At 37.8% G+C, this 13,648-nt stretch overlaps 1 protein-coding gene across 2 annotated transcripts in view; it reads right to left on the bottom strand.

Annotated features, from left to right (window-relative positions):
- The window catches only part of UPB1 (beta-ureidopropionase 1), a 1,115,631-nt gene extending 1,102,881 nt beyond the window's left edge, over positions 1-12,750 (bottom strand). The window contains exon 1 of one of the 2 annotated variants that reach the window (XM_044068825.1): positions 12,525-12,749. In XM_044068825.1, the coding sequence (XP_043924760.1) occupies positions 12,525-12,625 (101 nt within the window). In that variant the 5' untranslated portion in view covers positions 12,626-12,749. Of the gene's footprint in view, positions 1-12,524 lie in introns of both variants that reach the window. The other variant, XM_044068826.1, reaches the window with a different exon arrangement.
- Between the last annotated feature and the right edge of the window lie 898 nt (positions 12,751-13,648).

Raw genomic sequence — 13,648 nt, forward strand, 5'->3', positions numbered from 1 at the left:
GATTATACATCACTTTATAATCATGGTTTAAAATTGAAATGGGTTAATATGAAGCTGGGTCTGATGGGTCTTTACCATCTTTAGGTAATGCAGCCACCACAGCCCTTTTCCAAGATGTTGATGCTTCTCCTCCTTTTAAAATACTGTTAAAATCATCCAGATTTCCCCTTTCTTCCCTCCTAAGTTACAAACTTCCACAGGAAGACCATCTGTTCCTAGAGACTTTCCTGCAGATTAATTATATGTTGCCATTTTATCTCATCTTCTCCTATCCTAACTATTAGCTGATGAGCCTCATCTACCTCTAATCTTGGCATAATTAAGGCTTCCATAAATGCTTCCATTTGTGCTCTTTCTTTATTTCCACATTCCATTGCTTTACAGAAAATTTCAGAAAATTTCTGAAAAATATCTCTAATACCTATATATAGGATATTTGGTTATTTTTCTTGTTATAGGCTCCCTAAGTTTGGCAACGACCCTTTCTTCTGTTGCCCAAGTCATTGCGCAAAAAGTTTTTGGAGATCTGGAGTTATCAAAAATAGTTGCTCAACAGCAATCTTTCTAAACTCATGCATATTATCCAAACACTCTTAATTTTCTCTTTAGCACTAGGCAGTTGCACATCTTACTGTTCGTGCAATTTTCCTTCTTCTGCAATATTTCAGTCTTTGTCAGACTCTCCAAATAATTCCTATTACTTCTTAAATCTCTCTTTTCCTCTTATTTCTATCCAATTTTTAAACTCCATTTTCATTTCTATTACCCATTCCTTAAATTCCTCTCTTTTTAATAGGTAGGTGGGACAGGGATTCAAATTGAGTCATCAAAGTGATTTTGGTGAACAGAAAAAAATGAAGAACGTTCACCAAAGCCACCTTCGACTAACAACTCAAAAACAGTCTACCCTCCAGACCTATATATACCAAATCTGAGGTTGCACAACAATGAAGAAAAAAGCAAACTCTACTGTCGGCAAAAGTAATTTCAGTGAACAGCATTCCCTCTTTTTTGCATTTGCCAAAATTAAGTTCAATGACACAGTTTTCCCATGGGAATATGCCAATGTCTCATTTTTTACTTCAGTACCCTGCATTTTATCTTAGTTTTTATTGGTGGATGATCCAAAACAGGTACTGGATGACTGCCACAGTTTTCAATCAAATGTACATGTTCTTGAGCAATATAATTTTTAGCTAGTCTAACCCAACTATTGTACTTTGGGAAATAATCTGTAAATTATGTCTGAGTTTCTGCTATTGATCATGGTTTCCATACCAATTGTTTTAATAAATATTTTCAGAAATCTGCTTTCTTTTGTTATATTTCCCTTCTTGGTCCCCCTGATGCACTCTATTGCAAATCAGTTCCAGTCCCCACCTATAATTAACAGTCCCTGCTGAAAGCTGATCATTTCTCCTAAAATTGTCTAAAGTTCCATAACAGTACTTTTCGGTGTAATACAAATACATGCCAGTGTAATCTTCATAACTTACCAGCAGCCCCTTACTACCACAAATATACCATTATTGTCTTTTTTACGTCTTCTGTCAGTATTGGAGCCCTTCTTGCAATCAGTATAATTACTCCCCTTCTCTTTTCTCCCTGATATTCTATTTAATATCCACCCAGAAATCCTTTCTTTCTCAAATTCACATGCTCATTTCTTTCCCAATGAGTTTGCTCCAGCACTTCTGTTTGCACTCTGCATTTCCTAATACAATTTATTACTCTTTTTTTGTCTATACCTGTAAGGCTACTTATGTTTGAAGATAATGTGGATAGTGTAGCCGTTGTGATAAAAAAAAAGCTATTGTTTACATCTAATGGACATGACAGCCTTTTTTTCTTAGAAATGATTTCCAACTTTTGTCTTACATACACACATTAATATTTGGCAGGCTGATCTTCTGTACAGCTCTTTCTTCTCATCTCCACTTGAACCTATATCACATTTTCGAGACTTTTTTGTTTTAATGAAAACCCTCAACAAAATACTAAATACATTTTCAGAACTTCTTCATTCACTGTTAACTTACAACAAACACACAACACTATGCACATCTACATCTTCAAAAAATGACGTTTAACCCTTCAGATAGGAACAACTGCCACAAATCAATAGATGCACACTCAGGCATTACCTAACCTAAAATTAAGATTATCAGTGCTACAGTGCATGTTACAGCCTGTGTTCACACTTACACTGACTGCTGTCTGTTCTTTTCATATATCTATTCCCCTCCCAAATGTGAAAAACATTACTCTTCACCCTTAAAAAAGCAATATCTTTACGTAAAACTAAACTGTACAATGTTCTTTTAAGTGCATTAAAGTACTCATTCTGCTAAGGAGACTGCTGTTATTCCGTTCCCATAATTTACAACTTTATTTTTCACTGAATCACTTGCAGTTGTACCTTTAAATTTTACATTTAACTCAGCAAAGAAGCAATAATTGCTTGAACCTGCTAACAGCTTGTTTCCATGTAAAACTAGTCATCAATAAGAAAAAAACATCTCTGACGATGCATGTAAATTTCATCAGAACAGAATGTACAACTGCTTTAAGCTGTAGACTTCTCAACTTTCTCCAAGAACATTTGCTAATGGAAAAAAAAACAAGTTAATATATTGGTAGATGCAAGGAACTTGGCATTTTCATGGCTTTCCTAATTTTGTTTACTTTTCAAGCCTACTTGCTTAAAAAAACATGTGTTTATTGCTGAATCCAAGGGCATTAATTTAGTCATCCACCCTTATAAAAATAAAATAAATTATCTTAATTCCCATACAGTATAATCAATGCACTTTTACATACTGCCCCCACTCCAGTCACCTAAGATCACTGCATATTAACTTAATCTTGCTTCTGTCCAGCATTTCTTCTCTTGTTATACTGTAAAGCCTACATTTCTTACAACTAAAAAAAAGTACTTCTTTACTTTAATATCTTTTAACACATACTACAGTCATTGAAAAAACGACCACACTTTAAAAATACCCCAATACACATTATACAAATCTGCTTTACTATATAACATGCAATTTACATCATGAAATGTTTTATTTGAATACTAATAAGAACAAAAAGTGTTTTATTCAGCAATTATTTTTTCCTTTTTGTGTCCTTCTAAACATTAATGGCATAAAATGGGATGTATACTTTGCAGTCCATCCAAAAGTTTAACAAAGTCAGCAAAAGTCCCATCTGTCTCAGCCACTTTTTCTTGCAAAGCCATATTTTACAAATGTGACTGATGCTTTATAGTCCGTTTGTTCACTAACTTCAGATACTCTTGATTCTTCTAGTCAACTCCTGTGCTTTTTCTGTCTCTCAAGCATTTTTCTTTACAACACCGGAAAATGTTTCACTGGCAAAGTCTCTCTCTGAGCTTCATTGTCAGGCGAATGAGAAGCAGAGTCCCCTTCTGTTTCACTTTTTGTTGGATACATTTTTTTTTATTTCCTCTTTAGCCTGTTCTGCATCCAAAATGTCCTTGATTGTCCAGGAAAATATATTCTAAAGACAGCTGGATACAAGAACTTACATCTTACACCTGCCTCTTGACATTAACGGATTGTTGGGATAAATATGCTTCTCTTCTGCCTGGTGTACAGTGAATAATCTTTTCCACAAACACTCTGCTGTACCTAATTTTAACACTTTTTTCTTCTACTACAGTTTTGTCAGGATCAAGTTTTTCCTGCTAGTAGGATTGCATCTTTACTAATATGGGTCTTGGCTGCTTTAAAGTGGCCAGGTTTGGAACACATACTCAATGTGTCCTTTCAATTAAGAAATCCTGATGTAGAATACCAATCCAGTTGCTTATCTGTGCTTTCATAAAATTAATACAATCTGTTCCTTCTTAATTTCTCTGATAAAGCTGAAAATCTCAGGTTTTCTCTATGTGCTCTGTCTTCTAACTCTACCATTTTAAAATAGCTCTTCTTGAGAAGCCTCTCACTAAGCCAGCCCTTTATTCATTTCAAATTCTGACTTTCACTTTTTTATCAATTCATCTGAATCGCTGCTGCTGCTGCTTAAAGCTTTTTCTATTTTTTCCAGCCTTTTGTTATTTCAGTTGATATATTCTTGCAGTGTTTCATTTATTTGAATCACCTCTGAGTACATTTGATGTTTTTTCCCTCTAAATTACTGGAAGCCATCATTTGCACCAAAGCTTAAGTCTGAACAGCTTTTGGCTGAACAGCTGCAGGATTCTTCCTAGCCAGTCTTTTTTTTCCTTCACATTTTCTGTGTGATCCTCTTTCAGATTCTCTAAAATTCTTCTTTGTTGGCATACAGGCAGTGCACTTATTAGCCAGTAACTGTATTTTACCCAATATGACAATTTCACTGGCTGTTATTTCTTAGTTTCTGCTTTAACACTGGAATAGTTGAAATTAAGTTGTTGACCAGTGTGCAGCCATCTTAGACGTCCACACTCAGATAAGAGATACCTTGGCTATTAACATGACAGTTCAACAACTTTGGAGTATTTTACTGGAGCAGAGGTCTCATGGTCACATGCATGGAAGCATTATTTTGAGCTGTCACTTGCATCAAAAGATGAACTATGTCTAAACTGTTTTAAAAATGTAATGTCATCCTGATCTGCTAACAGGAAACACTGGAACACAGAAAAGATGCAATACCTTTAACTGGACCAAAAGAAGTTTTAAAACACAGCCTACTCAAGGCATTAGCCCTATTAAACTCTGCGTGTCCTAATTCCTGATGACAAGCATAAGCAGTGCAAATAACTGAGTAGGTTATACTGCAAAATCGAAGTTGGTCCAATAAAATGAGGTACATCACCTCTCTATCAGTGTAAATATCCATAAAATCAGCTACCATGACCAACTGTTAATAAAGTCAACTAGCAAAAGTCCAAAACCTCCAAAGGAAATGAATGAAATTTATTGTACAGTAAAACAATTATTATCCCCAAACTGTCCTTGTTGAGACAATTTTATTACTTTAGTCATACATTCTGTGCATATCTATAAGATTTGAAGCTTCTGATCAGGTGTAGGTTCCAGTACTACATAATGTACTCCCGATTAAGTCTAATCTGTAAAAGGCTACAATAAAGAGTGCAAGATTGGTAGCAGATAAAAAAATAGATTGAAATGTTTTGCCACTAATTTGAAAAATTGAAGTTTAGAATTGGGGGCCTTGTGGTAAAGGCAAGAGTGACTTGTGTTATGTGGAATGTGGAAGTGGAAGTGGAGTGTAAGGATAAGGAAGAAAAGTTAGTATCCACCCTTTTACTAACTTTTCTTCACTTATCCTTACTTAAAGTTAATGGCGAGCCATATGCATATTTGATGTGAATACTGTAGTACTGTGTAAAGATCTTGACCATATAATAACAGAGGAAGCTTCAAAATGAAAGCAATAAGCTGCTTATCTACAGCAGAGATGGTGGAACCTTGAAACTTACTGTCCACATATGATAAAACTTTATTGCACTTCTGTCTTTTCTATACAGCTGCACACACACCTTACGCATGATGCATAATCATAAAAGTACTTTAATGAAAGTGCAGCACAAAGAGCTTGTTCATTTCTTCAGAGAGAAGACTAAAATCATCCAGCCTTCTACCACGCTTTTTATCAAGGAAAGTATGCAGCAATAGGATGAGTTCAAAATCTCTAAAATCTCACAGACAATGAGGACAATCCATTCCATAATGCCTGTGTTCTGTAGCTTTAATCTACACTACATGCCTGACTTAGGCTCTGCAGAAGCTGCAAAGTCTTTGGGAGATGGCATCCACAACTCTTTGGAATCTGGCTATTCCTCTTTTTCCCAACAAAGACCCAGTCATAGCTCCTGTTCTTCAGAAGTCATCCTTAGATCCTGAACACCTGGCAGCTTCAGACATAACTGACCTATCATATTTAGGTATAGCTAGGGAAAAATAGTGGTTTTGCAACTGGAAGAATTCTAAGCCAACTACAGTCTGTACATCACCTTTCAGTCAGGATTCAGAAATAGGCAAAGCATCAGTAGAGTTGCTCTTAGGGTAATGAATGTTCTCTGTTTAGCAATGTGCAGAAGATAAGCAATAAGGCTATAACCCTAGTGAACATTATTAGTGTGACACTGATATTATGATGTACACTTTATTATTAGCTAGTCTGACTTTGAGTTATGGACTATGAGGAAAAATCGTAAGCGGGTCTTCAAGCTTCTTGGACAGTAAACTCTAGGGAACTAACTGTGAAGCAGATGTCTGTTTTGTTACCTGTTATCTATACTATTAGCAATTTATATTCTGGTATTGGGAGATATGATCAGACATCATACATCAAATTTTCACGTTTACGTACTTAATTCTGTGCGCTGAGGTTTGGAAAGAAACATGTTTCTCTTAGTACTTACTTATTTATTAACCCTTTGTAAACCAGGTTAGTCCCATTAGGCTAATAGCCTCTTTTCAGGGGAGACCCAAGGTGTTCTTTTTACTACTACAGGGGAAATCTGGCAATGCATCTGGAAACTTACCTCTATTCTTTTCGCTAAGTGCCATGGAATCTTTTACATCCACCTGAGCTACCACCAACTCAGGCAGATGGGGCCACGGTCTGACATCTCATCCACAAGAGTGCAGCACCTCCCTAATTATGTAACTCTTAACCAGTAATCTATCTACCAGGTGTGAGATAAGAATCCTTACCCTTGTGCACCATGGTTGAGTGTGCTAACTGTGGCGTCACTGACACTGCCTATTTGTTTTACAAGTAAATTAAGCTGAATAGTTTTCAATATACAAGTGTTACATACCATAGAAAAAAAATGTACTAGTCACATATTCACTTTCATCCTAACATAGTGGTTTTGCATCCTCATTTCAGCATTCACCTTGCAGGAAAACTACTTAAGTAGGCTAAGAACATAAAAAAACAGCATTTTTTGTCAATAAAGTGAAGGAGTGACTATATTACTCCAACCCTGTGTGATGTACCCCAGCTACTTGTCAAATAATGCATGTCTTTTCAGGCAGGACATTAACCTACAAAGATGTGTCCATTCAGGATTCCAGTTTCCTGACAAGACTCATCAGCTGTGAAGTCTCGTGCCCAGCGAAGTATGCTTAAAAAGAGTTGGATGGTATTCTTTAGAGGTCTTTATGGGATATTCTAATGTGGCAAATTCAGAAGCACAAGCAGTGCTACTTAAAAAAATAATTTTATTTTAGAGGCTTTTAAGCAGTATTCATTCATGATATTGGTTTAGTTCCCAGTTTTGGTCTTCCATGTGGGATCCACCTATCCTCCCTGTGTCTGCATGAGTTTTTGGTCCACATATACATATGCTTGTGTGTGTGTGTGTGTCCCGAGATCTGGTTCTCCACCTTACACACAATGCTTGCCAGACAGGCTCACCTCCACTTCCTCTATGACCCTCAAAAGGATAAATGACTAGTTCAATATTCTATCTGTAACCCAACCACTCTGCTCTGTGATGACCATAAAACTATGGCCTCAAAAATACAGCTACTGACCCACCAATAACAACTGATTTCAGTCAGCCTTCATACGTCCACGTGTGGTCTACAGATAGTTAGAGTAAACCTCACCGAAGGTATCCAAGCATGACCCTGGCAGGCGATGAGCCCTATTTCCTCTTACCCATGTCTGATACAAAACTATGGCCAAATGCTACTTCACAAACAACAACTAAACAGTGGGGTTACTTACTACAACGTTTGGTTCCAAAGGCAGCAGCTCTCTGCTGCTTACAACCAAAACATCCATGTCTCAGCTGCTAACAAGGTCACATACACCTTCATAGTCTGTTCTAACTTAAAACCATACACTAGTATATACTTGCCAAATTAACATCTTGCTGTCATACAAAAAAAAAAAAACTTCATGACCAGTCTGTGTAGTTTTCTCTGAGCTGAATTCATTTTGCAGACCCAGTTAAATATTTTAGTTGAGATCTTGATGCAGCAGATATAGCCGAGGAAAAATCCATCACGATTTTCCCTGAACTCCTACTACGTCTGCACTTTGCAGATGCCTGCACTATACTGACTGTTACTACTTTTCTCTGTAATTAGTTATCAGTTACATACTTTTACTCCAGCTCTGTGCAGTGTATCCCAGCTGCCTGTCAAACAATGCATGTCTTTTCAGGCAGGACATTAACCTGCAAAGACATTAAAGTAAAAACACTACATATCATGTGTTTTATACTACCAATTCAAGTTTATGTATTGCAGTTTACTACCTCATCACATCTACTGTGGGGTATTTGAGGCAACAATTTGGGCAATCTGGGAAGAGTATCTACACCAGTCCCAAGTGGAAGAAGACACAGCTCTTCATATCAAAAAGGAGGGCCAGAAATAAAAAGATGGAGCAGTTTGCCTTTCAGTGAGGAAAACATTATTCAAATATGCTTACGGTTTCATCTACAGCACAAACTACAGCAGACCTACAACAGGATACCAAGCTCACTGCTAGAGACTATGGCAGGAATCACCACTGCATTGCTCTATGTAGGGACTATGGTAGGAATCACCACTGCATTGCTCTTTGTAGGGACTATGGTAGGAATCACCACTGCATTGCTCTTTGTAGGGACTATGGTATGAATCACCACTGCATTGCTCTTTGTAGGGACTATGGCAGGAATCACCACTGCATTGCTCTTTGTAGGGACTATGGTAGGAATCACCACTGCATTGCTCTTTGTACGGACTGTGGTAGGAATCACCACTGCATTGCTCTTTGTAGGGACTATGGCAGGAATCACCACTGCATTGCTCTTTGCAGGGACTATGGCAGGAATCACCACTGCACTGCTCTTTGTAGGGACTATGGCAGGAATCACCACTGCATTGCTCTTTGTAGGGACTATTGCATTGCTCCTTGTAGGGACTATGGCAGGAATCACCACTGCATTGCTCTTTGTAGGGACTATGGTAGGAATCACCACTTGCATTGCTCTTTGTACGGACTGCGGTAGGAATCACCACTGCATTGCTCTTTGTAGGGACTATGGCAGGAATCACCACTGCATTGCTCTTTGCAGGGACTATGGCAGGAATCACCACTGCACTGCTCTTTGTAGGGACTACGGCAGGAATCACCACTGCATTGCTCTTTGTAGGGACTACTGCATTGCTCTTTGTAGGGACTATGGCAGGAATCACCACTGCATTTCTCTTTGTAGGGACTATGGTAGGAATCACCACTGCATTGCTCTTTGTAGGGACTATTGCATTGCTCTTTGTAGGGACTATGGCAGGAATCACCACTGCATTGCTCTTTGTAGCCTTAAACAGCTGGAGTACACTCAGCTAAAATTTCATCATAAATATCTGTATTCAAAAAAGTGTTACAGGCAGTAGGTCCTTTGCTAGCCGCTCTTACGAGCCACTGTAAGCCTCGCTAATTTCCCTTAATGGTCAGAATCAAACTCTGTACCTTCTGTCTCTGAGATAAACATCTTAACCATTATGCCACCCCCACCCCCCCCCCCCCGTCCTGCTCTGGCCAATACTGTTTTGCAGCAGAACCCTCGAACAGAACTCAGTTCTTCTTCGGAAGCAGCAATTTATATACCTAAATTGAAAACTAGTAATCTATGTCAACTTACAGCTGCCACATTTTCCACAAAGAACTTAATGACCACAACTATTTGCCCGCCACTCGTTACACCTGAAATCTTCAGCTAGTGTGCATAACTGAAGGAATCAACTTTTTTGCAGGGAAGAATACATCCTCCTGCACTCTAAAGTAGAGAATTTACTCCCACATTCCAATATCTAAATATACCACCTCTGAGGATGTATAAACATGAAGAAGACAGGCATGCAGTTAATCTTTTTTCTTAAGGTATGTATGACCTCAGAGTAATATATTTTGATATTGGGGGTATCCACGGCAGGACTACTTTTAATTTAGGTATTTTAACTGTTTCTTGCAGAGGATAAGTAGAGCAGTGGGACAATGCGGACAGTGACATGTGCTGTGGGAAGTTTGGTGATGGTAACAGATTCAAAAATAAATATGGACACAGAAATTACATTCTATTTCCTGTAGACTTTGGAATAAAATGGTATGTATCTGACCAGGCACATGCAACAACTGGAGACTTTGGAATAAAATGGTATGTATCTGACCAGGCACATGCAACATCTGGAACATCCACAGTAGTTCCTCACAGAAGGGATAGAGGGCACAATCAGCATGCTCTACACAGGTCGACACAAAGCCTTATCCATGTACTTGGTCTCTTACAGAATGTTTAGGAGTGATCTATGCCTGGCATGCAAGTCGTCAATGGATCCCACTCAGGTGGTCCTTCTGCACATGTGCAAAACGAATGGCATCAAAAATATCCAATCTAAGGACTTAAATCATGCTTGCCATATAAATAAGACATGTTGGACTGACTGGTATGTGTCTTAGAGAATACCCCTTTTACTAGAACAGGTTTTCCATCCATATGAAGCAAAACTCCTCCCTAAACCAATTCAAACATAATCTGGACTAGTGTACTGGGAATAGGAAACTCATCCCTCATCTCACACGTATGTCCCTGAACACAGACAGCCTGTAAATGTTTGACAAACCAAGCCCTAGCCTAAATATACCCCTTAGAATAATCTTAACAACCCTAAATTTGTCAGCTATGTTTGGGGTGCATGGCTAGGCTTAAAAAGCCCCTATGGTCTTTAGCCTAGTACACACCTATTAACATATATATATATATATATATATATATATATATATACACATATATATATATACATATACATACACACACACACACACACACACACATATATATATATATATATATATATATATATATATAAAATAAACACACACACACACACACATATATATATATATATATATATATATATATATATATATATATATATGACCATTATGTGTCCATTGCCATACAGACATTTCTATACTGCATTGCTTATAAACATAGGGATTTTATCTAAATCTAAGGATGTCACTCTCCCCCTTTACCTAGCCCTCATTAGGCCAATCATTGAGTATAATGTCCCTTTTGGCATGTATCCTTCTATCCAGACACATGCAACAATTGTAATGCCCAAAGAGATACTTTAATAATAAAGGATACAAGGCCTAAACAATATGTCCTACATTGACCTACTCAAAGCCCTGTCACTATACTTGGTATCCTACAGACTGCTATGAGGTGGCATGTGTCTAGCATACAAGACATCCTCCAATCTAAAATTGATGTATTTACTGTACACCAGCAAGTCAAATGGCAACAGAAATGCACAGTCTAGGGATCTAAACCTTTTCTGCAACATCAACAGACTAATTTGGAGGAGCAGGTATATCTCACAGAGGATATCACTGCTCTGTAAGACTCTGTAAACATGTAAAACAAATCTCATCCCTGTTCATATTCAAGTACAACCTGGATCTATAGATGGCAAACAGAAAAATCACCCCAGGACTGCCTTCTGTACTACTAAGAGACAGAGGCAGCTCCTAAATGCTTTATCCCAGGCATGGGTCCCCACTCCCCTCAAATTATCTTTGGTATGATCCCAGTTATTCTTATTAGAGGTAATGTATAATTATTGACCATGGGATGGGTAAGGCTAATCTAACACCAAATGGGGTAGATTCATTCAAGAAGTAAATGGAAAACTGTCAGGACTTACAATGGTCCGCAAGGACAGCTACATTATTATTTACCTACAAACCTCTACATATATATCTAAATATGTATGTGTATATATATATATATATATATATATATATATGTATGTATGTATGTGTGTGTGCGTGTGTGTGTATATATATATATATATATATATATATATATATATATATATACACACACACACAGACACACACATGTATATCTGCCCACATGGCCACACTGACCCCCTTGTCCTCATCAAGAAACAAAATGCACACATATATAATATATATATATATATATATATATATATATATATATATATATATATATAATATATATTCAGGCATATATGTGAGTATGAGTAAAACTTCAATGTGAACTGATTTCCACCCTCCACGTGCCTTCTAAATTATCTCAAAATACCCAATCAGTAAACTGCAGAGTTACATAAACTGCACTGACACAGGGTCAAAGTCCACCTTCAAGCAAGCTGGTAGCAGTAAGGTATTCCCAGTTATTAAAGTTTATGTTTTAATTGCCTCTAGCTTCACAGATAAGTGGTCCTAAGACACAACGGTTATCAGGGAAGACAGTTCTGAACTGATCATTATTAGCAGTGTTAATAGTGATAAACAGAGGCTGAAAGACTTTCGAAACTCTGGTTATAATTAAAAGTAAGGTCTGCTACAGTAGTAGCATTACTGTTACATAAATACTTCAGCGCTGGGTTTGCTACAAATAAAACCACGACATTTGCTGAGGACATAGCTTCACTAACAGGGACAGCTGTCTTGACAAACTGTACACCCAGAGTGCAGTCTCCAAACGACAAGCTTCCTAGAAATACCTCGTTTCTTTGCCAAAAAGAATCCTTCTCACTTCCCTAAGTTGCTCCTGCGGTAAGTGTGTTTCCAGGCATTTCTCCAGGGACTCGAACCTCTCCGCCATTTTATAAAACTTTTACTTCCAGCCGCAAAGGGAAAGCACCGAAAATAACTTCGCCTCGTGCAGGTACTCCGAACGAAGGGAACGTTATTCTGGGAGCAGAACGCAATTCGCGCTGCCCAGATCGAGGCAGAGTGGGAGTTATGTGTTCAGTCAGGTAGTGGTACGGTGATAGTAATTATTAACTTTTTGGCATGGGACTCATGAGAGACTGCCAAAAAGTAAATAATATGGCAAAAGTCGCACAGTTAAACTTAATATGGTTGCATTTATTTCTTTCTAAAAAAATGTTAGTTCATTAGCTAGAGATACCTCTCCAATGTCTCTGATTTTCAGAGGCTGTCGTGTTTTTGTGCCTGTACAATTTCCCCATACCTCAAATGACTTTTTGACAAAACAGCAACGGTTAAAGTCACATTATTCCTAGTGTTAAAGGCCCAGGAGAAAAGCTCCATGAAAAAGACAAAATACACAAATGAGAAAAAGGTTACAATTATTTCCCTAGCAGGAGAGCATATTACAGAATAAACTAGTTAACGAATGTTAGCAGACACAATGGTATTGATAATTTTTCACAATTACATTTACAAAATAGATTCATGTAGAAAAAATAAAACCAGCCACATTCATATACATTTGCATTGCACTATCAGACCATAATGTGGCTAATAGTTGTAATACAGTAGTTGTTTGTCTTTCGACTTTTCCCGGTAAGTCACAGTGGAACTCCGGACCGCTAATGATTGGCAGTAGATTTTTACGAAACGCCGAGGTGCCAGCTCGATGCCCAACCTTCAATGAAGGCACACCCATTTACACACGCATGTCTTTCGAAATACTACCCAACCACGGGGAGGACATGCAGACTCCACACAGAAGGCACTCCCAAGCCAAGCCGAGAATCGAACGGGAGAACCTCTTGCTGTGAGATAACAACGCTAATAGTTGCAATACAGTACAGAGCATAAATAGGAGTAGAAGAGAAGAGTTCTCAGGTAATTGGGACATACTTATCTCACAACTTCA

This window comes from Protopterus annectens, chromosome 4.part0, assembly GCF_019279795.1.
Source record: "Protopterus annectens isolate FY-2018-M chromosome 4.part0, PAN1.0, whole genome shotgun sequence".
NCBI classification, from domain to species: domain Eukaryota; kingdom Metazoa; phylum Chordata; order Ceratodontiformes; family Protopteridae; genus Protopterus; species Protopterus annectens.